General features: G+C 50.4%; 2 protein-coding genes across 2 annotated transcripts; both read right to left on the bottom strand.

The window, feature by feature from the left end:
* Positions 1-834: 834 nt before the first annotated feature.
* Positions 835-18,205, bottom strand: LOC118005605 (complement C3-like). Its single transcript, XM_034997567.1, has 21 exons — positions 18,006-18,205; positions 17,386-17,474; positions 17,142-17,281; positions 16,338-16,543; positions 15,579-15,630; positions 15,315-15,401; positions 14,943-15,146; positions 13,809-13,884; positions 13,133-13,306; positions 9,824-9,977; positions 6,987-7,046; positions 5,994-6,084; positions 4,638-4,683; positions 3,520-3,607; positions 3,121-3,207; positions 2,791-2,896; positions 2,274-2,363; positions 1,819-1,905; positions 1,642-1,731; positions 1,405-1,540; positions 835-967 (listed from the first exon to the last, which is right to left on the bottom strand). The coding sequence occupies exons 10-21, from the start codon at positions 9,884-9,886 to the stop codon at positions 835-837; spliced, it is 1,077 nt and encodes a 358-aa protein (XP_034853458.1). The 5' UTR covers positions 9,887-9,977; positions 13,133-13,306; positions 13,809-13,884; positions 14,943-15,146; positions 15,315-15,401; positions 15,579-15,630; positions 16,338-16,543; positions 17,142-17,281; positions 17,386-17,474; positions 18,006-18,205.
* A 1,416-nt stretch (positions 18,206-19,621) lies between these two features.
* LOC118005307 (complement C3-like) lies at positions 19,622-24,750 on the bottom strand. Its single transcript, XM_034997173.1, has 7 exons — positions 24,198-24,750; positions 23,592-23,707; positions 22,506-22,712; positions 22,079-22,279; positions 21,618-21,779; positions 21,184-21,313; positions 19,622-20,292 (listed from the first exon to the last, which is right to left on the bottom strand). The coding sequence occupies exons 2-7, from the start codon at positions 23,697-23,699 to the stop codon at positions 20,204-20,206; spliced, it is 897 nt and encodes a 298-aa protein (XP_034853064.1). The 5' UTR covers positions 23,700-23,707; positions 24,198-24,750; the 3' UTR covers positions 19,622-20,203.
* Positions 24,751-25,908: the final 1,158 nt, after the last annotated feature.

Below are 25,908 nucleotides of genomic sequence, written 5' to 3' on the forward strand. Positions count from 1 at the left end.
GCAAGTATCTCTGAGGAAGCAACATTTTTTTTATTTTTTTAAAAAAGATTTTTATTTATTTATTTGACAGAGAGAGACAGTGAGAGAGGGAACACAAGCAAGGGGAGTGGGAGAGGGAGAAGCAGACTTCCCACTGTGCAGGGAGACCGATGTGGGGCTCAATCCCAGGACCCTGGGATCATGACCTGAGCCGAAGGCAGACGCTCAACAACTGAGCCACCCAGGCTCCCAGCAACATTTTTTAAAAGATTTTATTTATTCATTTATTTGAGAGAAAGAGAAAGAGAGCACAAGAAGGAGGAACAGCAGAGGGAGAGGGAGAAGGAGGCTCCTGGCTGAGCAGAGAGCCTGATGCGGGGCTTGATCCCAGGACTCTGGGATCATGACCTGAGCCGAAGGCAGATGCTTAACCAGCTGAGCTACCCAGGTGCCCCTGAGGAAACAATATTTAAACATTTAAACCCTGGACTATTATTCAGCCATGAGAAAGAAGAAAGTCCAAATAAGGGAAGGGTTCAATCCATTCAGATATCTGGAAGAAGGGTGTACTTGGTAGAGGGAACAGTGAGTGCAAAGGCCCTGAGGTAGGAATCAACTTGGGTGTTGGGAGGACACAGAAGAGGCCAGTGTAATTGAAATGGTGTAGGAGGGAGAGGGAGGAGGCAGGTCCCTTCAATGTTGGGGCTGGTTGTGCAGGGCCCTTGATGAATGTTGGAGCAGGGACAAATGTATGGACTTTGGGTATGATACTCCATGCTCTTTATTTGGAGTTAAGGCCAGTGGCCTGTGCCTGCTTGGAAACAACCTCCTGAGGACAGTAGAGACCTCAGAGTCTCAGGACTCACAACCATGAGTGCTCATATATTCTGAAAATCCCGTCAGGTTGTCCAGCAATTCTTTCTTGCCCACATCCCCATCGGCCGGCCACTGCATGAAGAATGTCTTCTTGCCCAGGACATAGATGTAACTGTGGGTGAGAGATGGCAAGGAGGGTGAGGAGAGCCCCATGCCCTGGAGGCACGGAGCCCTCCCTGCTGTGCTTCTCTTCCCTGATAGGCAGCCTCCCAGGGCCAAGGCCTGTCATGCCCACTCCACCAGGCCATCTTGGGGCCCCCAGCCTGTAGCCCACATGGCTGGAGATTAAAAAAAAGTCTCCTCTTCCTCTGATTCTTTACCTCCCTCTATTGGAAAACTGAATCTTTGTCTTTGTCTACATCTACAGCATCTACATGCAAATAGAGTCCCCCTCTGCACTCCCCCCCCGTTGGAATTGTGCAGTGCATGGTCAGTACCTCCCTTCAGGGCAGCCCTGAAACCTAGGGTTTCGGGTGCCGATAGGGACTGGGCTGGGGTAGGGAAGGGGGCCCACGCCTGAGTCCTGGGACAGCAGGACCCCCCACGCACTCAGATTTGACTTTCCACAGGTCTGATGTGTGGCCCATGATGAGGTATGTCTCCTGTTCTTGTAGCCCCAGGGAGTCGTGGCAGGTGGCGTGAGAGACGAATTCCTTCATGGTGAAGGACATGGCAGAGTCTGTGCCTGGAGGGGAGGAGATCCAGTGTGTGAGCATACAGAGACCTGGCCCATCGGGATCCCCAGGGTAGAACCTCACACTGCCTCTTCTGCCCCCTCGGACATACCCCTCTTGATGATGTCCTCGAGTTTCATGTCGTAATAGATGTAGGGATTGGAGGTGGAGGACTTCACAGACTTCAGCCTGACCTTGTACACTGGGAAAGCAGGGGCAGGAGGGTGTCCTGTTGGCATCTGGCCTGCAGGTGGACCTCCTCCTGCCTCCCGCCACTTCCCGCACTCACCAAAGTCCACGCCTGTCTCACAGGCTACTGCCTGGAGCTCCTCCTGCCTCAGTCGGGTGCTGTCCTTCCTCGGAGATGGGCACTGTTCTGCAGGGTCAGGAGGGCATCTGCTCTGGCTGTGCTGAGGGAGGGGGCTTCCTCCCATCTGACCCCCATCTGGCCCCAGGCCAGACACCTCTAGGTCTCTGGGTCAGGGTTTTGTCTCTTTTCCTCTATGTCTCTTTTCGATCTCCTCCCATCTGAGTCTCTTTACGTCTCCCTCCATTTCTGGCTGTGCCTGGCTGTGTGTGCCAGTCTGTCTCTGGGTCTCCTTTTCTCTGTCTCTCTTTGTCTCTGTTTTCCCGTCTCAATATCTCTCTCGGTCTAAACTCCGTCCAGACGACAGCCAGGAGGTGATAAATGGCTCCTGGATCCCCAGCCTGGCAGCCCCCACCTCGGTGTCCCCAGGACCTCACCCTCTGCACATCTGCAGACATCTTTGTGACAGATCTTCCGCAGGGAAGACTGCTCTGTGGGCAGGTTGTAGAAGGAGCTGCACCTCCGGGCTGAGAGAGGGGCGTGTGCCTGGGGTCGGCTTGGGCCAGCGTTCCTGGGGACCCCTGGCTCCGCCCCCGAAGCCCCCCAACCCCTCACCCCACCCGGCCCTGCCCAGTCACTCCCTCCGCAGGCCCCTCCCCCTTGAAGACTCTGCTCTTCTTGCCCAGCGGGGCCGAGCCCAGTCACTTCTCCGTCCCATCCCCTTCCAGACTCCCACAGCTTTGACCAGCCAGGAAGGCCACGCCCCTTATCACCACACCCCTGTCGGTCCCTTTCAGCACCCTTCTCCTCACCCTCCCCTCAATGCCCAGGCCCCTCTCAGCCACGCCTCAATCCCCCTTCCCGGCCCCACCGCTCATCCCTCCCTCCTGGCCCAGTCCTTCGCAGTCCCCTCGGGGGATACCCCTCCACCCCCCAACCCCTACCGGTGCTTACAAGGCTCATAGTAGTCATATATGGTGACCTGGGCGGCCTGCAGGAACTCCACCTGCAGCATCCTGTGGACCCGGAAGCCCAGCACTGTGTCTTCCTTGTGGGAGAGCTGGGGGGTGGGGGAGGGAATCCTGTCTGAGCTGACCAGGCCACTGACCATGGGGCACTGACCACAGGGCCTTGACCAAACACTGACAACATAGCCTTGCAGCCTGGGGAGCTGACCTCAGGCACTATGATTCTCTGGCAACACTGCCCAAGGCGCTGACCATGGATTCTGTGCTCACCAGGCTGCCCATAGGCCTCTGGAGGGGGCCACCCAGGCTTCCTTACCTTCTCCAGGTAGAGGACAACAGTGTTGTCACTGGAATTCATCTTGGTCTCATACTGGAAGGCATACATCTCCACATCACTCGTAAGCTGGGGCAGAGGGTGAGGATTGCAGGTTGGCAGAGACCCCCTGAGGTCCCAGCTCTAGGAACTCTAGTCAGTGTGAAGTAACTCTCAAGCTCCCAGCCCTTGTCCCATCAACAACAGTGTCGGGGAAACTGACGCACAATCAGGGCAAGGATTTGTCTAAGGTCATGGAGGGAGGTAATCAGAGGTGATCATGGCTATAGACCACGGGGCATTAACCTGGGGGCCTTGATCCCCGTGTTCCCACAAGGAGTGTGGGATGTTGCTAGGGCATCCCCACCCTGCTCAGGAGTAGGCACGTGGGACCTCCATTACCTGTTTGAGGTCATTCTGGTTGGGGTAGTAGCCGGTGAGCAGGGAGACCTCTATGATGCTCATTGTGGCCTCTCGATTTCCCTGGAACCTGGGGATTTCACAGCTCCAGTATCTCTTCCCACTTTCCTCCTGCCTCTCCCCAGTGCTCCTACTGCCATCATCGTTCTCATGCCTGGATGAATGCAGTCAGCAGCCTCCTCCTGGCTCTCCCCATTACTCCTCTGCCCTCAGCAAGCTTACAGATTTAGCAAGCGGGAGTCTGATGGGTTGCTTCCTTGCTTAACAACATTTACCAGGCGCCTTGTCTCACCCTTCCGCTTCGCTTCCTCTCAACCCAGCCTTCATGTGATTACTTCTCAGTGTCTCTCTCCTGCACTGGACCTTGGCATATGCTGTGACTCTCTGCCTGGAGTCCTCACTCCTTTTTCTATCCTGAAACATCTTTGCATCTTTGCAATTTCCACTGATCCATCACTCCCTCTGGGAAGCCTTCTCCAGCCTATGCACCAAATCATTCTCTAATTTGCTCTCCTGTAGCTCCTTGGCTCTCTCCTTTGCCATATTAATCACAGTTGTCATTTTACATTGATTCTGGATGACTTTTGTTATTGTCTATCTCCCCTGAGATACGCTGCGAGCTCCATCAGGCAGAGAGGAGCTGCCTTGCTCACACTGTACCCTCAGTTCCTAGAACAGAGCCTGGCATTCAGCAGATGCTCAACACATATTTTTATCTGGGGCAGACCTGGGTGAGGGCATCGGGAGACAGGGCAGAACTGGGTGAGGGCTGGGATGTCTCAAGAAGATGAGGATGGAGAGATCTGTGTGCTTGGAACCAGTTCTGGGCATCTGGGACATAGAGCATGTTTGCCGTGATGGAGCCCACCTTCCCAGGACATGGCAGGTTGAAGGACAGGATTGGGGAGCAGGATGGTAGACAAGCATGGGCAGGCAGGATGGGAGGCAGGCAGGGGAATGGGCAGGGGAGGGCAGGATGGGTAGTATGATGAGGGAAGCATGGAGAAGGAAGCGTGGCTGGTTCCCACCCTCCATTCAATACGTAAGGAGTCTGGATACCAGGAAGTGAGATACCCAGCCCAAGATCCTGGTGCCCTAACCTTGTCTCTATCCGGAGCTGGAAGGTCTCTTCCCCCTTTTTATTATCTGCAGAGGGAAGGCAGGAGTTTAGAGACTGGGTAACACAGCTTCATGGGTTCAAATCCTGGCTCTGTTGTGTGACTCTGGGCAAGTTGCTTAAACTCTCTGTGCTTTAGTTACCTAATCTGTAAATGGGGAGCATAATATTCTCAACCCAGCAGTGTTGTAGGATTAAATGAGTTAATACAAGTAAAGCACTTAACACAGTGCCTTATTGGTGCTTTATAACCGTCAGTTACTGTTACTACCATTACTATTACTACTACTACTTCTGTTATTATTATTATTATTATTATTATTATTATTATTATTATTATTATTATTATTAAGAAATGCAACCTGAGCCAAAGCCTTGGTCACTTTTAGTCCCTTAAAGTCCTGGGGCTGTTGAGGGTTATTCTTCTCATCCCTATGGTGAGCTCCCAATGGCAGAGTCCTGTCTCTTCCTCCTTGGTACCCCGGACTAGGAACTCTAGAATCCCATTTTGATCATCTCCACAACCCCCTACCCCAGTTCAGCACCCATCATCTCCTGCAAGACCAGTGCAGTCACCTCCTCCCTGGTCTCCCAGCTTCTGCCCTTGCCCTCTACAGTCTGTGCCAGAAGGAGCCTGTGCAGACCTGTGCTACGTCATATCCCTCTTCTGCTCAGAACCCTCTATAGCTCCCACTTCACTGAGCAAAAACCAAAGTTCTCACCGTGGCCCATGAGTCCCTACACCATCTGCCCCCATCACCTCTCCAACTCTTTTTCCTAAAACTCTACCCCTTGCTCTTCTGTGGCCACAATGGCTTCTTCAAACCAGGTGAGCTTATTCTTGCCTCCAGGCCTTTGCACCTGTTGTTCTGCCTGCCTGGAATACTATTCCCTCAGATCCTTCCTGGCTCATTCTCTCACTTATTTCATGTCTGAGCTCAAATGCCATCTCCTCAGAGTGCTTTCCCTGGACCTCCTCCAAGTGTGTATCACCTTTTCCTGCTTTATTTTGTGTGGTAGTTATCATCACCTGTTAGTGTGTTATATATTTATTTTTTTATAATGCAGATTGTTATAAATAAATAGCAGTAGGAGTATAATTTATTTATTGTTGTATTATTGTTTGTCTCCCCCTACTAGAATGTGGGCTCCAGGAGAAGGGGTATTTTTTCTTGTTCATGCCTGTGTTCCCAGAGTCCAGAAACAAGGCATGACACATAGTAAATGCTCAATAAATATTTGTTGAAGTGTTGAATAAGGCAATAGATGTGCTTACTGAATGAAAGCTAAAATAAAATAATAACAAAGAAGGTCTGGGAATCCCTGGGTCTAGGCTCACCTTCCAAGGTACTATGGAGAGTCACATTCAGGTGGTACAGGTTGCAGGTGCCCTCCCCAGACTCTGGGGACCTGTGGTCCATGGTCAGGATCTGCCAGGGCAGGGAAGGTGTCAGAGATCATTCCCACCCACTCCCTTCCTCCTCACTCCAGTCCTCCCCTATCCAGGTTCCGCCCCTGTGGATAATTCACAGCAAAGTCTGTACTCCCCAAATTTCTGGGTGCAGTGACCAGAACACTCTTTAGAGTCTAGACCACCTCTGTGTAGTAGGACTTTCTGCAGTAATTGAAATAGTCTCTACCTGTCCATATGGTAGCCACTAGCCACATGTAGCCATTGAGCACTTGAAATGTGGCTAGCGCAACCGAGGAACTGAATTTTTAATTTTACTTAATTTAAATTTAACTGAGGCTCATGGAGGAGTATGACATGCCCAAAGTCACACAACAAAGGCAGAGATTCAACTGTGACTCCATTGCCAGAAATATGAAAACAGGCTGTTCAAATTTAGTGAACAAGAGGTCTGTCCTCCTGGGCCACAGGGCATGGCGCCAGAAGATATAATGGAGCCCCTAGATGTTGGGGGAAAGGGTGGAGTCATCTTCCGGGCATTGGAAGGCATGCTGGAGGGAGAATCTTCCTTTGGGGAGGTGAAGAAAGAGACACCCCTTCAAGGACTCAGCATGATAGGTCCAAAAACCTCTGGCCTCTACCTCTCCTGACTCTTGACTCATAATAAGTGAAGACTTTCTGAGTCTTTATTTCCCTACCTGTTAAATGGAGTCCATATTTTTACCAACTTTCTAGGGGCAGGTTTCGAGGTGTCCTTAACTTGGTTCTTAGCAAATAGTAGTGCCCTAAATGGTAGCTAGAAATATTGCTGATTTCAATCTTGTCTTGCAATAGACTGTCTCTATTCCCACCAGCAAGGGGAGGGGGCGGTGGTGGTGCTGGGCTTCAGTTAAGGACCTCATGGTGGGACACCAGACCTACCGAGATTGTTCCTCTCCCACTGCCACTGGCTTTGATCTCTAGGTCATCCTGGGCAGAGAACTGAAAGGAAGCAAGAAGAGGATTTGAGCGCACAGGAAGCAGCAAAACATGGCTCAAATGCAACGGGGTTGGGAAGGAAAGCAAGTATGGGCAGTGAGGCCTCAGTAATTTCCCTAACTTGAGGTCTAGTGACTCACTGCCCCCTCTCCCCACATAGATGGTTTTACTTTTTTATTTTTGATAGAGCGTTTGTGGTATCTACACTGTCACAGATCAACTGCAACTGCTAACTCAGGCTCTGTCCTAATGTACATCTGTTCAATCTGTTCAAGTGTCTACAGAGTTCCTTGTGCATGGAGCCACCACAAGATTCTTCTCCCTGGCATCTCCGCATCTACTCTTGTTTCCATCATACATTCTTCCTTATCAGCCAGAGAAAAATTTTACAAATTCATATCCATTCTCATCACCCCTGCTTAAACCCCATTGCTATTCTTGGGATACTTCTGCCTCAGGGCCTTTGCTCCTGCTGTTTCCTCTGCTTAGATATCCACAAAGCTCGCTCCTTCCTTTCCCTAAGGTCTTTGCTCAAATGTTACCATCTTGGTGAGAACTTCCCTGCCCCTCCTATCTAAAATTGCAACTCCTTGATGTGCTCATCCCCCTCTTTCTGCTTAAGTTTTAGCTATAGCACTTGCCACCATGTAACACACAACATATGCTACTTACTCACATCTCTTTATTGTCTGTCTCACCCATTGAAATATAAAATTCTACAGGGAAAGGGATTTTTTAACGTCTTATTTATGGCTGTATTCCCATCACCTAGAATAGTGCCTGGCATACAATGAGTGCTCAATAAAGTTGGGTCAAAGGATTGAAGGTAAATATCACTTCCTCCAAGGAGTAAGGTCATGGAGATTATCTTCTTCCTCACATCCAGGATATTTTCCCCTTTACACACATTTCTTTTCCCTATGTCCAGAAAGCTTAAAATACTTTTTGTCTTAGTTTCTTTCTACACTGTAAGTTTCATGTGAGCAGAGGCCACAGATCTTTCATAATGCATCCCCATTGCACAGGAGAATGACTGGCACACAATAGGTGCTCAAGATATGGTGGAATAAATGAGTCAATACACTGACAATATAGACACTGGTTGTGAGATAATCTTGGAGAGGGAGATTGGCAGGGACATGACTCTTGGCCTCATCCCCAATGCCACCTCTGTATGGCCTTCCTGTCTGCCCCTCAGTGCCCTACTTTTGCTGTCCGCTGCTGGTAGGCATTGTTCTGATCAACGATCCACTCCAAGTCCAAGGCTTTCTTGGGGACGCTTATCTGGACCCGGAGATCCTGGACCCCATCGAAAGGGACAGCTTCGCGGAAGTGGGTGAGGGCCTCAAGGGCCACCACAGTAGTCTACGTGTTGGGATGGGGCCGCGGATCAGCACCCCTGACAGCGCCCCGGGAACCCGCAGCGTGGCAAATCAGCACCACGGGTAGCTCCTTCCGGTGGGCTGGCCTTGTCTGCACCTCGGCTAGCGCCCCGCCCCCCGACCCCCTCTTTCCGAGGCTCGGGTCACCTGGGTGGACTTGAAGCCTCCGCCTAGCTCCCGTTTCTCCAGTAGCCACTTGGCAATGGCGTGCGTCTCATTGTGCCGACCCAACACCACCTTCTGCATCAGCGCATAGGCCGTGGCCTCAATGGTGTACAGGGAGTTCTTGTCCAGGTGGCTCTTGGACCAGTGGGTTTTATCTAGGAGATGGATGACCACTTTGTCTCCCCAAACTGGGCCCATCTACCAAAACCTGTCCTCGCCTTCTGTCATCTGGCCCAAATTTCTCATCCACTATTTTATTTTATTTTATTTTTTTAAAGATTTTATTTATTTGGTAGAGAGAGACACAGCGAGAGAGGGAACACAAGCAGGGGGAGTGGGAGAGGGAGAAGCAGGCTTCCCGCGGAGCAGGGAGCCCGATGCGGGGCTTGATCCCAGGACCCTGGGATCATGACCTGAGCCGAAGGCAGACGCTTAACGACTGAGCCACCCAGGTGCCCCTCATCCACTATTTTATTGAGCACTTACTTTATATGAAACTCTTTGAGGAGGCATATGGACATTTTATTTTCGGAACAGATATCTCCTAGATGTCTAGGAGACAGGGACTCTAACTATTTAGAGATGGGGAAATTAAGGTTCAGAGAAGCTCCTCCAAGTCCCATCAGTTCCACCCCAAGTGAGTTTTCCTAATTCCATTCCTCTTGACTTGGAGGAGGATGGGATAAGGATCATTGGGCAGGCCAAGGGAGTCAGGCCCCCTCGGTTAACCACATTTTATGACGTTTTTTCCATCTTTGACCACCATGTCAAGCACTTTCCCAATTCAGGGCATTTGCACATGCCATTCTCTTAGCTTGGAATGTCCTTGGCCTTTCACACAGGTGGGCCTTCTTATCTTTTATTCCAGCTGAGGCATTCCTTTTTCACAGAGGCCTCCCCAGTTCTCCAATCCATACTCCTCTTTGCGCATCATCTCTCCCACCCATCTTGTATGTTATCATCTCAGTGCTTGTCTCAATCTGTAGTTGATCTGTTTGTTTTTTCCTGCTTCCCCCAGGGATGGTGGGACCTTTGAGAGCAAGGACCATATCAGTGTTGTTGACCTTGGTTTTTCAGAGTCTGAGCTCAAGAGTTGGCACACCACAGATGCTCAATAAACGCTAAGGTGATGAGTCACAGATTGCTGAATTTGAAATCATACAATCCCCCTCCCCATGCCCCCCATGACTGTGGTTAACACATAGTTAACACAAAGAAGTGGCCCACACTCACCATGGCTGGCAAAGCTGTCCAGGCGGTCATTGGCTCAGGGGCTATTGGTGAGGGCCAGAGCATAGGAAACTATGGCTATAGCAAAAGTTGTATTAATTTTGGGAAGGCGTTCCTCCAGAAAGCTACGGGCTCGCTCCATGCTGGCAGGCAAATTCTAGAAAGTCAGAGAGAGCAAAGTAGAGAGGGGCAATTAGAGGAAAGGGGTCTAGGAGTTAGAAGACAGGGATGCATGGGGAGGGACATGAAGATGGGGGACCTTCCTGTGGGCAGAGGATCTAGAGGGCTCTGTAGAGCCTGCCCTCCTCTTGGGGTCTTACCGGTATCTCCTGGATGCACAAGTCCCTCCCCTTATCCAGGGCAATCAGGACAAGAGCTGTGAGGGATATGTCTGCTTCAGAGCCTCGGTAGCCACCCTGTGGATGCAGGATCACACCCATGATCCCCCTAGTGTCTTGGAGAGACTTTCCCCAACCTCTCCTGTGTGACCTTGAAAAGCTCCCAGGTGCTCAGCTCTGGGCTGGAGGATGCTGAAAGCAGGATGGGGAGAGAGAGGAGGAGGAGGAACCACCTCAAGATTTGCCTGTGTGGGGTCTGCATTACCAACCTAAGCCAACAGCCATGGAGGGTGATGTGTTATCCTCTACACTATCTCAAAGCATTCTTTCAGCAGCTCCATTTTCCTGATGAGGCAAGTCGTGGCCAGAGAAGTGGTCTCCTCATTGCTGGTAAATGACTGATTTAGGGTTCAAGTTCCTCTTTAGTCTTCTAATTCCACCTTCAGCCTCTGTACTGGGTTGAATAGTGTTCCCCCCTCAAAAAAAAAATTCATGTCCACTCAGAACCTCAGAATTGATCTTACTTGGAAATAGGGTCTTTGCAGATGTAATTAGTTAAATTAATAGGAGGTCATACTGATTAGAGTGGACCCTATCCAGTGACTAGTGTCCTAAAAGAAGGCCATATGAAGACCCACAGAAGGAAGGAGGGCAAATGAGGATGGGGACAGGGGTTGGAGTGGTGCAGCTACAAGTCAAGGAATGCCAAGGACTGCCCAGAGGCCATCGAGCTAGAAGAGACAAGGAAGGATTCCCCCGTAGGGCCTTCAGAAGGAGCATGGCCCTGCTGACACCTTGATCTGGGACTACTAGCTTCCAGAACTGTGATAAAATAAATACATTTCTGTTGTTCTGAGTCATCCAGTTTGTGGTACTTTTTACAAGAGCCCCAAGGAATTAATTCCTGCCCCACCGTCTCTTCTTCCCATGGTGGCCAATGAAGCTTGTGAACTCTTGAATCAGGTTGTATCCCTCCTCAGTTCAAAACCCTCCATGGCTCCCATCCCACTCAGAGGAAAAGCTCAAGTCCTCCTTGCAGCCCCAAAGGCCCTGCACCATCTGTCCCACCCCCTCCCTCAGCTCTCCTCCTCCCCCTCTCCTCCAGGGTTGTTCACTCTGTCCCAGCCTCCTCACTGTTCCTCAAACATACTGGGCACTTCCAGGCTCAGGGCCTTTGCACATGTTGTTTCCTCTGCTTGGAACACTCTTTCCTTGATTATCCACATGACTTGCTCCCTCACCTCCTCAGGTCTGTACAAACATCATCTCTTCATGAAGCCTTCCAAAATGACACCCCATCACCTTGATTCCCCTTTTCCTGCATCTTTCCCCATGTCACTTCTGCCATGCATGCCACATCACTTAGGTCTCTCTCATGCTCATTGCCTGTCCTTCCTCCACGAGAGAGCCCACCCCATGAGAGAAGAGATTTTTGTCTATTTTGTTTGCCCAGGGTCCTCAGTGCTTAAAGCAGTGCCTGGCACATTGTAGATGCCTGGTAAGTGTTTGTTGGTAGAAAGAAACTCCTTTCTGTGAGCCTGTGAAACCTGTTTGTAACCCCTCTCTGTACAACCTTCCTGTACAGCATCTGGCTCCTGCTCACACAGGCCTCCCAACTCCCTAACTGCTTCCTTTATCTGGGGTTGCAATCTGTCTTTTCTGGGTTCATGCATTCACCCAGAGTTTTATTCAGCAAATATTTGCCAACTATGATGAATCAGACCTGCTTCCCTGCACTGGAAGGACTCACAGTGCAGGGAAAGCAAACCTTGAACAGACTATTTCAAGTCCTCATTGAGGCCACCAAGGCTCTGCAGGTTTCAGGGCCTGGCATCTCTCCTACCCTCTCAGGCCTCAGGACGAACTACCCCTTTCCCATCTTTGGGCTCTGGTTTCTTCCTTTTCCTCAAACACGCCAGAGCCTCAGGGCCTTTGCATGTGCTGCTCCCTTTGCCTGGAGCTCTCTTTCCCATTCTTCCCCCACCAACTCTATTCCTTCTTGAGGTTGCTACTTTGCTGTCTCTTCCTTTTGCAGGTTCCCTGACCAGGCATGACCCCTATTAAATACTCTCTCCTGGTATTTCTTTCCCATGGAACTTAGCACAGTTGTGATTTAAACAATCACTAGTTATAACTATTTGGCTAACTTCCATCTTCCTCCCACACCCCAGCTTGTGAGTACTACAAGGCAGGGGTAAATGTGTAATGTGTAAATGTCTTGTTTACTGCTATGTCTCCCCTCTGTCTAGTACAAGGCCTGGTACACACCAGTTGCTGGATAGATATCTGTTGAATGACTGAATGACATCCCTACTGTCATGGGTGCAATAATAGAGATACAGGGCTGGTATTCAGGGGAGGCCCCTGGAGGAGGTGGGTTTGAGCTAAATCTAAAGAGAAAACACAATTTGGCCAGCCAAGGAAAAGAAAAAGCGATGGGGCCATGGCTATTCCATGCGGAGAGAGCAGCATAAGCAAAGACAGAGTGAGTTGGAGGGATCTGTGATCAGGGAGTAGTGAGGGGTAAGGCTTGTGGGGGAGTTACAGAAGAGAGGGATATAACAGAGAGATACCGTCATAGACAACTGTGAGCCATAGAAGGTGTTTGAACAGGGGAGAGACATCCCAGACTGTTTGAAAGCTATTTCTGGAGGCTGATGTGGAGGAATATCTGGTAGGGATGGCTGTGTTGGCTGGGAGGTTGAGAAGACTCAGCCCAGAGGAAAGAGAGCCAGGACTGGAGCCACTCAAAGTGAAGTGGGCACATCACGGGGTCCCAGATGTGCCCAGCCTCTCTGACATTGTAACAGAGTCCAGGGAGGTCCAGAGCAGAGGGATGTGATGCTGGGTGCCGGGCCCTGGCTTTTTCCTGTTCTCATTTTACCTGCAAACAGGTCAAGGGCCCGAGATTCACCCTATCAGTGCACAGAGCCCTGGATTTGAACAGCCCAGGAGGGGGGAGGGCAGTGGGCACTTGCATGTATGCCATGATCACTGGGCCATTCTCCAAGAAGTGCCCATCCTCTGCCTGCCTCTTGGTGATGACCCAGTTGGCAGGGGCACAGAGAGAGTGCAGATCAAACATGCCGGTTGTCATGATAGAGTAGGCCAGGGCAAAGACCCGGAACACGTAGCTCGTGTTCCAAGGCTCTGCAGGGTCTTTTCCCTGCAGAGCCTTGGTGGCCTCAATGAGGACTTGAAATAGTCTGTTCAAGGTTTGCTTTCCCTGCACTGAGCCTGTCAGCGGGGAGATGGGGTGGGTGATGACTGGGAATAGCAGCCAAGGGGATTCGAGGACAGGGGCTTCTACACTAGGGGGAGTCTACACCTGCTGCTCCAGACTGACCCTTCATTTGCTGCTCTCCAGATCTGGCGGCATGGACACTAACCCGTCTCTCCGACATTCAGACACGTGCTCTCAACAATAACCCCTAGGTAATCCCCAGACACTATCACCCCCAAAGTTACCCCCAAACTCTAAACTCCCAGGTAACGCTCAGGTAAAACCCAAGTAGCAATACTTCTGGCCCAAAGGCTGCCTGCCCCAAGCCCCTGCTGCTCGGGTGCTCCTAGGATCATTAAGCGCCAGGCTGGCCCTTGGGCTTCATTCAGGGTGGTTGTGGCAGGACTGCCAACATCCTCGTCCTTACCAGGTGCTTCCCGGGTGTCCGTTGCTGATGTGGTAGGTGCCGTGTGCACTCCGGTGGGTCAGCATGTGGGTGTAACCTGGGGAAATGGGTGGAGGAGAACTTTCAGGGAGATTTGGCATTTGGGTGTGGCTATGAAGGGGAGTCAGTTATCAGGCATAATCTGGGGGGTAAGATGTGGGTGTGACTTGGGGGTGCATCCTATCTAGGTCTAACTATAGGAGGGGACTTGTCTAGGTGTATCAGGAGGTGGCTGCAGGGCCCAGGTGTGACTGTGGGAGCCCGTGTCCAGTGTCATCTGGGAGTAACCTGGGAAAGGGTGTGACTGGGAATTTCTGCTCAGAGGGATTGTGGAAGGTGGAACCCAGGAAAGGGGTACTCTGGGGGCCACTACCTGGGAGTTTCCTTGACAGTTATTTCTTGGCTATAAATTAGGGGTGTCACTGTGTCTGTGCAGTTTAGGGGAGGCTACTCCTGGGTGTAATCTCGGAGGCGTACCCCTCAGGTGTGTTCTGAGTGTTGCTACTTAAGTATTACCTGAAGGTTGCTTGGGAGCTTACTGTTTGGGAGTAAGTTTGGGGGTGATAGTGTCGAGGTGTTACCTGAGGGTTATTGTTGAGAGCACCTGGATGGAGACCTGGTGTCTGAGTGTAACCGGGAAGGGGGGTCAGTGCCCAGATTAACTTGAGGGTCTCAGTCTGGGTATAACCAGGAGTGTGCATCTCTGGTTGTTACCTGGGAGGTGTGGATATAACCTGGAAAGGGGTAATGGGGAGGCCACCGCCTGGGATTATTCTGGAGTTTTCTGCTTGGGGGTTCTCTAGGGGTATAACCCAAGGCATGTCACTGACTGGGTGTAACCTAGGACAGTGTCTGAAAAAACAGAACCTGGGGGCTGCTGCTTTGGAGGTAAACCAGGGTGTCTGTTGTCAGACTGTGGTCTGGGAGAGGGGTGCAGATGAAGGAGCACCTGGGGGACTTGATACCAGGTTGTAACCTGGGAGATGAGTCAGGGTATGAATGTTGTTGTCGGGCAGAGTCCCATGGGGGCCACACCCAACCCTGGGGGTACCCCAGCCACCCTTCCAGAGAGTCCCAGACACCCTCATTGAGGTCCCAGGAGGGAACCCCTCTCACCTCTGACAATGTTCTGTATCACCTGCTCCCTGAGTTCCACTCCAACCTTGCCCCACTGGCCAGCAGCATCCAAATAGCGAGTCAGGATGATCACAGGTGCCAATTTGCTCAGCGTCTGCTCAGGGCAACCAGTCGGGACCCTCAGCAGTTGCCATTTTTCTCCAGGTGTCAGGGTGCCCAGGATTGTCTCGCCAAGGATGTCACCTATCAGATGAGCAGAATCATCTCAGGAATGGCCTAATCCACCATGGCTCTGATCACCCCACATGGGCACCCCAGCTCCTCCCGCCCCTGTGCCCAGGCATGTGTGGGAGAAGCCAGCTCCCCAGTCTCCCAATCCCTCCCCGCAGGAGTCATCTCTGTTCTAAGCACCTTGGACACTGACAAACACTTCTGCCTCTGTGTTGGGCACCATGTTCAAAAAGTTCTGTCTTGGCACCATTTCCATCTGGGTTTGACCTAGGTTGAGCAGGCACAGCCTTCTGTGACAAGCAGATTCTGGGGCTGGGGAGGTCAGGGTGTGCAGAGCCTGGAGGAGCTCAGACTGCCCACCTGGCTGGACCCCCTCATTTCAGCTCCTCCCTCCATCCTGACGTGGCCCTAGGATCCCACATGCTCCCCGCAGACCCCACAAACCTTGGGGGTTCAGGAGGATGCTATGGGATTTTTGCTGTATCTGCCCTCCTGCCTGTGAGATGTAATGATGAAGCAAGTTAAAAACAACAGCAATAATAGTAATAATGACAATCACAATGACAGTAGGAGGAGGCACTGGTTAGCTATAAAGAACACAGACTCTGGATCCCAAATATCTGGGTTCAAATCCCAATCCTTCTATGTTCTAGCTGTGTGACCTTGGGCAAATTACTTAACCTCTCTGTGCCTCAGTTTTCTCATCCATAAAAGGCTCCTACTTCCTATGGTTGTTCTGATGGCTCAACGAGTTACTATTCTTAAAGTGTTTATATCATAAGTGCTAAACATGTGTTTGTTAAGTAAATAAATTAAGCAAATAAGAGAAGTAAATAAAGTATTATTAATGGGTTGTGCACAACCAGTATGAGATATAATTTTCACAGCTCTCTGATTATTATTCACAGCTCTGGATGTGATGATGGTCACACCTTGCAAATAAGGAAACAAAGGCTCAGAAAAGTTAGGTAAATAGTCCAAGATCACACAGCAGAGACAAGGCTTGAACCCACCCTGACAACAAAGTCCCATAGTGGGAGCTCTGTGATTGAACTTTCAAATCCATTCTCTTGCACCTCACTCCCATCTGAGAGGCCTGTTTGTTGATCCCGGGCATACCCGTCCGTCCTGTGATCACACCCTGGGAGCCCCGGGGAAGCCCCACTATCTGCACCAGTAACAAAAGGTGGGGGCACCCATTACTTTGACCAGAAGTGTCTTCCTTATATGGTCCTCAACCTCAGTTGTCCTAATCCTGACCTCCACATCCACTTTGCCTATCTCAAGTGGGAGAAGCACAAAGGGCACTATCTTGGAGGAGGTGGGGGTATGACCACCACCCGGGGGGATGGGGCTTCTGGCTTTGACGCACTGCACAGAGCCTCCTTGTGGGGGAACTCCACACGGACCTGGGGCAAGGTGGGCAGTTGGGTGGTCTAGGACCCTAGTCACAATTCCCTCCCTCTCCCCACCCTGGAAATCCCAAGTAGGTGACAGCACAGCATAGTGGTTGAGAGCTAAGACCTTGCCTGACACTTGCGTTGTGTGACCTCAGGAAAGCCCCTTCACCTCTTTGTGCCTCAATTTCCTCACTTCTACACCAAAAGCAATAATAGCAGCCATCTGCTGGGATTATTGTATGTTTTATTTATTTTATTTTATTTTTTTAAAAGATTTTATTTATTTATTTGACAGAGAGAAACACAGTGAGAGAGGGAACACAAGCAGAGGGAGTAGGAGAGGGAGAAGCAGGCTCTCCGCTGAGCAGGGAGCCCGATGCGGGGCTCGATCCCAGGACCCTGAGATCATGACCTGAGCCGAAGGCAAACACTTAACGACTGAGCCACCCAGGTGCCCCTTATTGTACGTTTTAAATGAGAAAATACCCCAGAAGCTTTTTAAAAGAGCAACTACTTCGCTGGCCCCTTTGAATAATGGACACACTCCAACCCCTTTATAAAACATACCGATGGATGGTTTGAGAGGAGGGGAGGGCTCAGGCTTCACCTTGACCTGCTCCATCCTGAAATTGTACAGCACGGCTTGGATCTGGACCTGCTCATTCCTGACCACGGAGGAGGGCAACTTGAGATCCACAAAGAGTGATTTCATAACTGTCAGCTCAAAGGGGTCTGAGACGCAGAGACCTAGAGCCAGGGGAGTATGTTGGCATCAAGCAGAGGCCAGCTGTCCCGGGGCTGGGCAGGACCACCATTCTCCCATCTCCTCAGCCCTGGGCTTGTGGGGTCACCTTGTCCAGGCTTGAGGCTGACAGCCACCAACTGCCACGTGCTGATGGAATCTGGCACAGTCACAAGAGTGCTGTAGTGGGAGATGCCTCTGGCAGGGAAGGAGGGGCATTAGTGAGTTTGTGCTCAGAGCCTCTGCACTGGGGGTCACTTCCCAGGGGTCAGTGGGTCACTAGAGGGCCGTCCTTTTGGGGGAACCACTGGGATTTGTATCCCCCTCCAGGCGGTTATACTGACTATACCAAGAGCTCAGTGTCACCAGTGGGAACACTGGCTATGATTGACATCCACTGATGCCTCGGAGGGCCAGGGACCAGATGCTGCTGTGGGGGCTGTGGTCCTACCCTGATGTACTTTTCGGCAGTTTAAACTTCATCTAGAGCCAACTCTCGGAACAAGGTTCGGATAGGCTGGTCCTCCAGGAAGATGTCATCTAAGTCCTCATCTTCATCCGCTTCAGGGAGCGGATGTGGGGCAGTGTCTCCTTTGCGTCTCTCCCATGGTCCTCCCACTCCATCCCCTTCTGGCCCTTATCTCCCCTTGACTTGTCCCATGACACTTCACGCCCCTCAGGCAAGCCCCAACGCCCCCCACCCCCCGCCTCCTGCCATGGCCTCCTCACATGTCCCCAAAAGCAGCTGCTCCTCCCGGGCCTCCTGAGTCAGGGCCTCAGACAGATGGCAACAGCTCAGGAAAGCGGTAACACAGGTTGGCCCATGGCAGACATGCCGGGTCCTCTCTTCACACGACAGCCCCACCGGGCTCTCCCGGAGCCCAGCCTCACAGCACTTTCGCTCCAGCTCTGTCTTGAACTTGTTCACTGTGGGCCAGAGTTAGAGGGACTGAGGAGGGGCTGAGCGGCACCAGAGGAAGCTGGGACCCATCTACCTTAATGCCACATACACCTGGTCTCTATGTATCCATAACTCTGGCAGATGCTGGTCCTAGCACTTTGCCTGTATCTTCCTCCTGAAGCCTCACATTGAACCCATGTGGTGGGTTCTGATGAGGAAGCTAAACAACAGAGAGTTTAATTCACTGGCCCATGGTCACACAGCTCCCAAGTGGCAGGGCTGGCAGTAGAATCCATGCTGTTGCTTCTCTTTTTCCCCCTCCTCCTCCCCACCCTTCTTGGCAGGGATTGCCATGTTTTTATATTAGAGATACCATTTCAACTTTTTTTTTAAAGATTTTATTTATTTGAGAGAGAGAGCGAGCACAAGCAGGGGGAGGGGCAGAGGGAGAGGGAGAAGCAGGCTCCCCACTGAGCAGGGAGCCCGACATGGGACTTGATCCCAGGACTCTAGGATCATGACCTGAGCCAAAGGCAGACACTTAACTGATGGAGCCACCCAGGCGCCCCATCATTTCAACTTCTGATTTTCATCATGTGTTTTTAAAAAATCAAAACATAAAACTTGTTGTAAAGCATGATGTCAAGCTGAATGCTTCTAAGTTAGCAAACTGAAGGAATACACTTAAAGATAAAAATAGAGCAATTCAGGGGCACGTGGGTGGCTGAGTTCATTAAGCGTCCGACTCCTGGCTTCAGCTCAGGTCATGATCTCAGGGTCGTGAGATTGAGCCCTGCGTCGGGCTCCCCACACTCAGCATGGAGTCTGCTTGAGATTCTCTTCCTCTCCCTCTCCCTCTGCTCCTCCTCCTGCTCACACACTCTCTCTCTTTAAAATAAATAAATAGGGGCACCTGGGTGGCTCAGTTGGTTAAGCGACTGCCTTCGGCTCAGGTCATGATCCTGAAGTCCCGGGATCGAGTCCCACATTGGGCTCCCTGCTCAGCAGGGAGTCTACTTCTCCCTCTGACCCACCCCCCTCTCATGCTCTCTCTCTATCTCATTCTCTCTCTCAAATAAATAAATAAAATCTTTAAAAAAATTAAAAATAAATAAATAACTTAAAATATATAGCAATTTAAAAATCTTCTTGTTTACCACTAACATAATTATAGTTAAATGATACAACTTATCATTACCATAAACAAAACAACGGCTTATATTATAAACTTTTCCCAGGGGGTTAGCATAATTCTCTTTAATACCAAAATTAGAGTTAAGGTTTTATCTCAATTTCTATTAGGTTTCACTTACTTTCTCTTTATTTAGATCCACAAAGTCATTAGCACTGCTCAAAGAGACTGAAAAATCTAAGATGCATAGAACCCATGCTTCCAACACCACTCAGTGCTGCCTCCCATCTTCCCTGAATTCCAGGCTCACATCTTATTCTGGTCCACACCCTGGCCTTGGGGATGGCAGGTTTGCTATTATCCACTGGTACCCAGCACCCATCTCTCCTTTTGTCTACGTTCACTCTTGTATCACAAAGCCTAGACATCTAGAAGCTGCATTTCCCAGACTCTCTTCTGCTAGGGTTCTAGATGGGATAAGATTCTGCCACAGAGACACGCTTGTGTAAGATTTGGAGGGTGGAAGAAGTGGAGGCCATTTTCCCTGTGGCAGTGGTAACTGATAGGTGAACCCCAGTCACAGGTGAACTCCGTGTGTTTTTGTAATGGGCATTATTTCTGCACTTTGTTATCTACCCACCAGCATCGCAAGAGATATTGGCAGAAGTTTCCCGAGATTTCACACATTGCAAAACTGCAGTGAGGTGATCTTGAGTCCCAGCAAGCAGCCTTTTGATGTCCACTCCTACAGACCGTCTAATGATTTTGAAAGCACCAGACTCCCATCACCAAATCCCTCCCTTTCTGCTTGAAGTACCTAGAGTGGTTTCAGTTTTCTCTTCTAAGCTCTGATGAATACAGTAGTTTAGGGAGCCAGGAGGGACATGTCTAGCTTTAGCTCTGACCTGCATTCCTCTTTGTCTCCAGCCATTTCAGGGAGCGGCGGTGACGGCTGGCAGGGGGGCTCTGAGGGCACTGCCAGTCTGAGGGTCAGAGAGAAGAATGAGAGGACCACCGTCAGGATCATTATCAACATCCTTGATATTTATTAGGTGCTTACAGAATGCCCAGTGCTTTCTAAGCATCATTGCATTTAATCCCGTAGCCTCCTCATAGTCATGATTCACCACTTAAAATCTGTGCAATCTTCAGGAAGTCACTTAAACTCTCTGGGCATTAATTTCTCCAGCTATGTAAATTGGTACAATCAAAGTTCTATCAATGAGATCATGCATGTAAAAGTACTTAGCACAGTGTCCAGCTTGTAGTAAATAGAAACTATTATTGATATCATTATTTATAGTTGAAAGAAGACACTCCTACTTATCCCTAGTATCCACTTTCCCCCTTCAACCGGGGCAACTAAACCTCCCTCTTTTGCATATCACTCAGAATGAAGACTACATTTCCCAGCCTCCCTTGCAACTAGGTAGGGCTACATGACTGAGTTCCGGCAAATGAGATTTGAGAAAGTGTCTCCCCTTCCTACTTCCCTTCATACTCTTGCCTGGCATGAGGTCCTGATGAGATGCCATCTTGGAATATAGCAGAACAACAAGCTAGAAGGAGGTTGAGTCCCAGAATGACATCAGAACTGTTACTGAGTGAGAAATAAACTTCTACCTTGTTTAAGCTACTGTTTGTATCTCTGACACCCATGGCCAAACCTATATCTTAACTAAGAGGTAGTGAGTCACTTCTATTATTATCCCCATTTTATGGACAGAGAAATGGAGCCTCAGAGAGGAAACGTAACTGACTCATGGTAAGTAGGAGGGTCCTAGATTTTAGCCTGTCTGACACCAAACCTCATGTTCTTAACCACTAGACAACACTGCCCACCCACCCTGCCCCCAGCATGTCCCTTCCTGTACCTGAGCTTGCTGGGGTGTGCATCCCCGTGCTCATCTTCAGGTCCAATCCAGCATCCTTGAATACAGCAAGTCCGTCTTTCCCACTGCCTGCTGTGCAGCCAATGTCATATTCTTCCACCACATCCCAGACCTGGGGGTTAAGATAGGAACCTGGCTTTGGAGCTTGTATGACCTTTTCAGGGAAGGAGCAATGGTGCACTGAAATAGCTGGCTCAAATAATAATTCTCACACCACCTCCCATTTATTGAGCTCTTATCACCTTCCAATCTCTAGCTGTGTGCTAGCTCCTTGAATCCTTGCAACTATCAAGGATTGATAGTTGCCCATTTGTAAGCTGAAGAAGCTAAATTGCCCATTTACAGCTGAAGAAGCTAAAGCCCCAGTTATTAGAACCTCCAGGCAACCTCCTGGCCCATAGCCCACATATTCTCACCTTCTTCTGTGTGAGCTTGTGCTTGCTGTTCAAGACATAGACAGCCTTGTCCACTGCCACCAAACCCACTGTGGCCTCTTTATCACCTGTCACCTTCACTTCCACGTGGCTGTTAGGCTTCAAAGTCTGGAAGCGTCTTTCTTTCTTCAAACCAACCTTCAGCTGAGCCAGGAAAAACAAGAGATGTCAGGAAAAGGGGCTCATATGCTACCAAGAGACTTATCCAAGTCTACTTTCAAGTTTATGCTCCTTATGGCTCTGATGGAGCATCCGGGAACTTTACCATGCCAATCCCAACTCCACACATTTGCTTGCATATTCGCCATGCCCTAGGGTGAGCTTTTAAGGGCACATCTCCTCTTCTCCCCTGCCCCCAGACTTGGAGCCCTTCAACTTGGACAGACTTTCTGCCCATCCAAGCTTTATGATGGTAATGTGCAACTTCAAGGAATTTGGCTCACCGTCCCCATGCATCTGTCATTCACATCAACCCATACAGAGTCGGCCACCAGTTTAGGATCCTGACCTGTTCCCCTAGGCAGTAAATAAAAGGCCAGGATGCAGAAGGAGGGCAGCATCTCTGAAGTCACATCAATAGTGGTTACCGTGAGGTCACTTTTTGATTGATGTTTGGCATGCACAATCCGGTCCTTACTCAGGACCTTGGAGACAAGGGAGGACAAGAATAAGAAGGGTAAGGTCAACCTTTTCCTGAAGCCATCTCAGTTCACAAGGGAGACCCACAGTTCCTTTGCTTCAGCCCCTTAGTCTGAGGCCACCCCAAATGGTTCCCACCTTCACACCACTGTTCAGTTTCTCCAAACCAGCTAGCCAGGGATGTTCCAGGGAAATAATTCCTTGGCTTAGGTTTTAGTCCTAGCCACTCACCAGGATGGTGAAGTGAGTGATCTGTTTCTTGGTTTCAGAATGCTGATGTTCTGTGACAAGGCTCAGGTAGATGCTGCTGCCAACCTCTGCGACTGTCTTCACCTCAATGTGCAAGATGTTCCCTGACCCACCCTGAGTCGAGTAAGGCCAAGCCATCATATTGGCTGAAGCCTGCTCTTCTGGCCAGAGAGGCTCATCAGTTTCTACCTGGGGAGAGTGATGGGCAAGTAAACCTCCAGCTCTTCCAGCTCACACAGCTCCACCATCCCTGCCCCATTAAGTTGGTACCAAGATAGGGAGCTTCTCCCGATTATTTGCATTTGTGTTGATGGTCAAAATGGCCACTCCATTGGCTGGGGTGTGGTCTTGTTTGTCTTGGCATCGGACAAGGACTCTAGAGGTTGGGGACCCATCAGGATTTGAGACAAAGACCTGAGGTAGAATCAGGGGTGAGATGAAAGATAGGCCTGGTGGTGGCCTGGCATGAGAAGTGGGTACTGGGAATCTGATCTGGACAGGACTGCCTTGTATAGCTGTACAAGTTGTGCACTGAACAACACTGGGGACACCATTCATATTAGAGTTTTTATGAATGGCACCCCCTCAAGTTTTGCAGTGTGTAATCATATGTGATGGCCCTGGGTGTTGGTGTGCTGGTGGGGTGGAGGTGGAGGGAATTGGAGTGGAGAGATGTGGAGGGCTTGGGGAAATCTTTAGTAGGACTGGCACCAAAGGATGTTTCTAGTTTTCTTAATGTCCATCAGACATCTCAAAGTCACCCAAAATGAATGCATGTAAAAACAGCATGCTTGCCTTGCAAAAGTAGCCTCAAGATAACCCCCTGAGCACCACCTTCCAGCCTGACTGTGACCACTAAGCCCCCCACAGAGAAATTATGGAGTCATCACAGTGCTTTGGGGGGACCTGGGTTAAGACTTGAGAGAGACTTGGGATTGGTCTGGGAGGCCTGATGGATTCTAAGTTGTGGGGGACAGGTGAGTCCAGTATGGGTTTTTGTCTCCTGAGAAGGGTCTATTAGGGGAAGGGAGCCCCAAGACCCTGGGTGGAATGAAGTCAGACTCTGACCTTAATGTAGAAGGGCATCCCAGGCTTGAAATACTGGGGAGTCCTGATGAACTTGATGCTGTATGGGCTCCGGATGATCTTCACCCCGGAGGTCTTAGCCTGGACCATCTCACCCCCTGGAGAAACAGGGGACTGTGAGGTCTGTGGAGGAGGTTCAGTTTCTTGGGGGAATGGCAGGGCTGCTGGTATGGGAGGCCTGTCTTGGTGAAGACAGAGAAAGACAGTAACACAATCTCAGCTCCTTCCAGCCTTTCTGGCATTTTTGCATTTATCTGATGAGGAAACGGACTGGGAGGTGGCCCATGGTCACATGGGTGGAATGTCTAGGTTGGGTAAGAACACTGTCCTGACCTCAGCCAGGAGCTTGGGTGAGGGTGGCACCTGAAGAGAACACGGTGATGTTGACAAAGATTAAGGCCCCAATGTAGTCCTCTTCTGGGCCTTGGAATGTGGACATCAGTGTGTCCTTCTGGAGGAAGATGTGGCCCAGACCTTCAGAGATCTGGTCTCAGGGTGAGAGAGAGAAGAGGAGATAGTTTCTTGGGGAGTAGAGGAGGGTTGATGGAGAGGGAAGTTGGTGGGGGAGAGAGGTCAAGACTCAGTCACCTCCACCCTCTGCAGGGAGCTCTGGATGGGCATCCGGTGGGAATGCGACTTCACCCTGAAGATGGCCAGAGCATGTCCATCCACTGACTCTTTGAATACATACCTGGGGGTGGGTGGAAGGTCATTCCACTGGCTCTGAAACACCCATACAACTTCATGTGGTTGCAGAGATGTCCTGTATGACCTCATGAGGCTGCAGGGATGGTGGTAAATCTTTGGGAGGGGCAGAGTGACCCCTGGAAACTTAGATGGTTTCATTGCTCACCTACACAATGCTGGGAAGTGATAAATGTGTCTCATCAAGCTTCGTGTTGGGTTGCAGATGTAGCTTGTGCAACCTCACAAGATGGTGGAGGTAGCCCATAAAACCTCATCAGGCAGCCTAGGAGGCATGCATAGGAATGGTCTGCATAGTGTCGAGAAGTGGCAGATATGGCCCTTACAACTTAGGTGGACAAATGGTCTGTACAACCTCATAGTGCTGTGGAGACAGTCTGGACAATTCGTAAGATGGCAAATTTGCCTGTGCTACCTTGTGGACCTTCAGAGATGGTCCGAGCCATGAGACTTGGCATGGCTTTATTAGGTGGGCGACGTGTCCTATACAACCCCAGAGACCTGAAGGGATGGTCTGTACTACCTACACATGGCAGACATGGTCTGGACAACCTCACAAAACAATGTAGGTGGCCAAGAATATCTCATGGGTGGCAAAGAGTACCTCTACCATACCTTAAGTGCCACAGAAATGGCCTGCTTCTCCACCCATTCAGTTTCTTGGCATTCCTGGTCCTCTGGCCAGGCTGGGGACAAGGGGACTTACCAAACCTCGATGTCCATACCCAGAGCCTCATCGTTGAGGTAGAAGAAAGTCTTGTTTGGCTTCAGCTGGACCTCAAATGATGGGAGCACTGGATGGAGTAAAGGCAGTGGGCACCCTCAGTATTTTGCTGTCCCCCCCTTGTCCCCTCCCTGTTCACTCCTTCCTCAGTGACTCTTGCAACCCCCAAAGATTGGAACACATGGTTCTGTTCACCAGCACCCAGCTTAGGCCCTAGCACACAGTTGGTGCACCATGAGACCTCTTTTCCACTTCCAACCCTGCTTCTTGCATGTCCCACCTTGCCCTGCCCATCACACCCTGCTCACCATAATCCCTGACATCAAAGGCTGCCTTGAACTTCTGCTTGGCTGCACTTCGGTAACTGGCTTCGATGCTCCAGGTCCCAAAACTGAGACACAGAAAATTCGGAGAGATGGAGACTGAGAAGGACAGCCTCCATCCCTCCATCCACAGGGCTCCCAGCAGGGCACCTGACAATCTGTGGGAGTTTAAAGGATCTTGTGAAGAAACCGTCCTCAGCTAGCAGATTCTGGCTGATCACAGTGATCCCCTCCGTGTTCTGTGGGGACAGGTGGTGGGTGCTTCATACCCCAGGCCTTCAGCACATGATATAACCTCAGTGTCTGGGATCCACTCTCCCATCAGGAGAGGCCACGTCGATGTCCATAGTGAATATCCTGGTCACAGGATCCATCTTGTGGTCCACAACAAACACCCGGTATTGAACTGGAGGGAGAGGGAAGACTCTGAGTTCTGGGTAGACTCTGAAGAGGGAGGTAGTCGTTAGGATCTTGGGTATTAGGATATAGGGGTCTTTGGACAGAGGGTGACCTTGGGGGGTGGAATATGACAGGCAATGGGGGAGAC

This window comes from Mirounga leonina, unplaced genomic scaffold, assembly GCF_011800145.1.
Source record: "Mirounga leonina isolate KUSES-001 unplaced genomic scaffold, KU_Mleo_1.0 Mir_94, whole genome shotgun sequence".
Classification (NCBI taxonomy): domain Eukaryota; kingdom Metazoa; phylum Chordata; class Mammalia; order Carnivora; family Phocidae; genus Mirounga; species Mirounga leonina.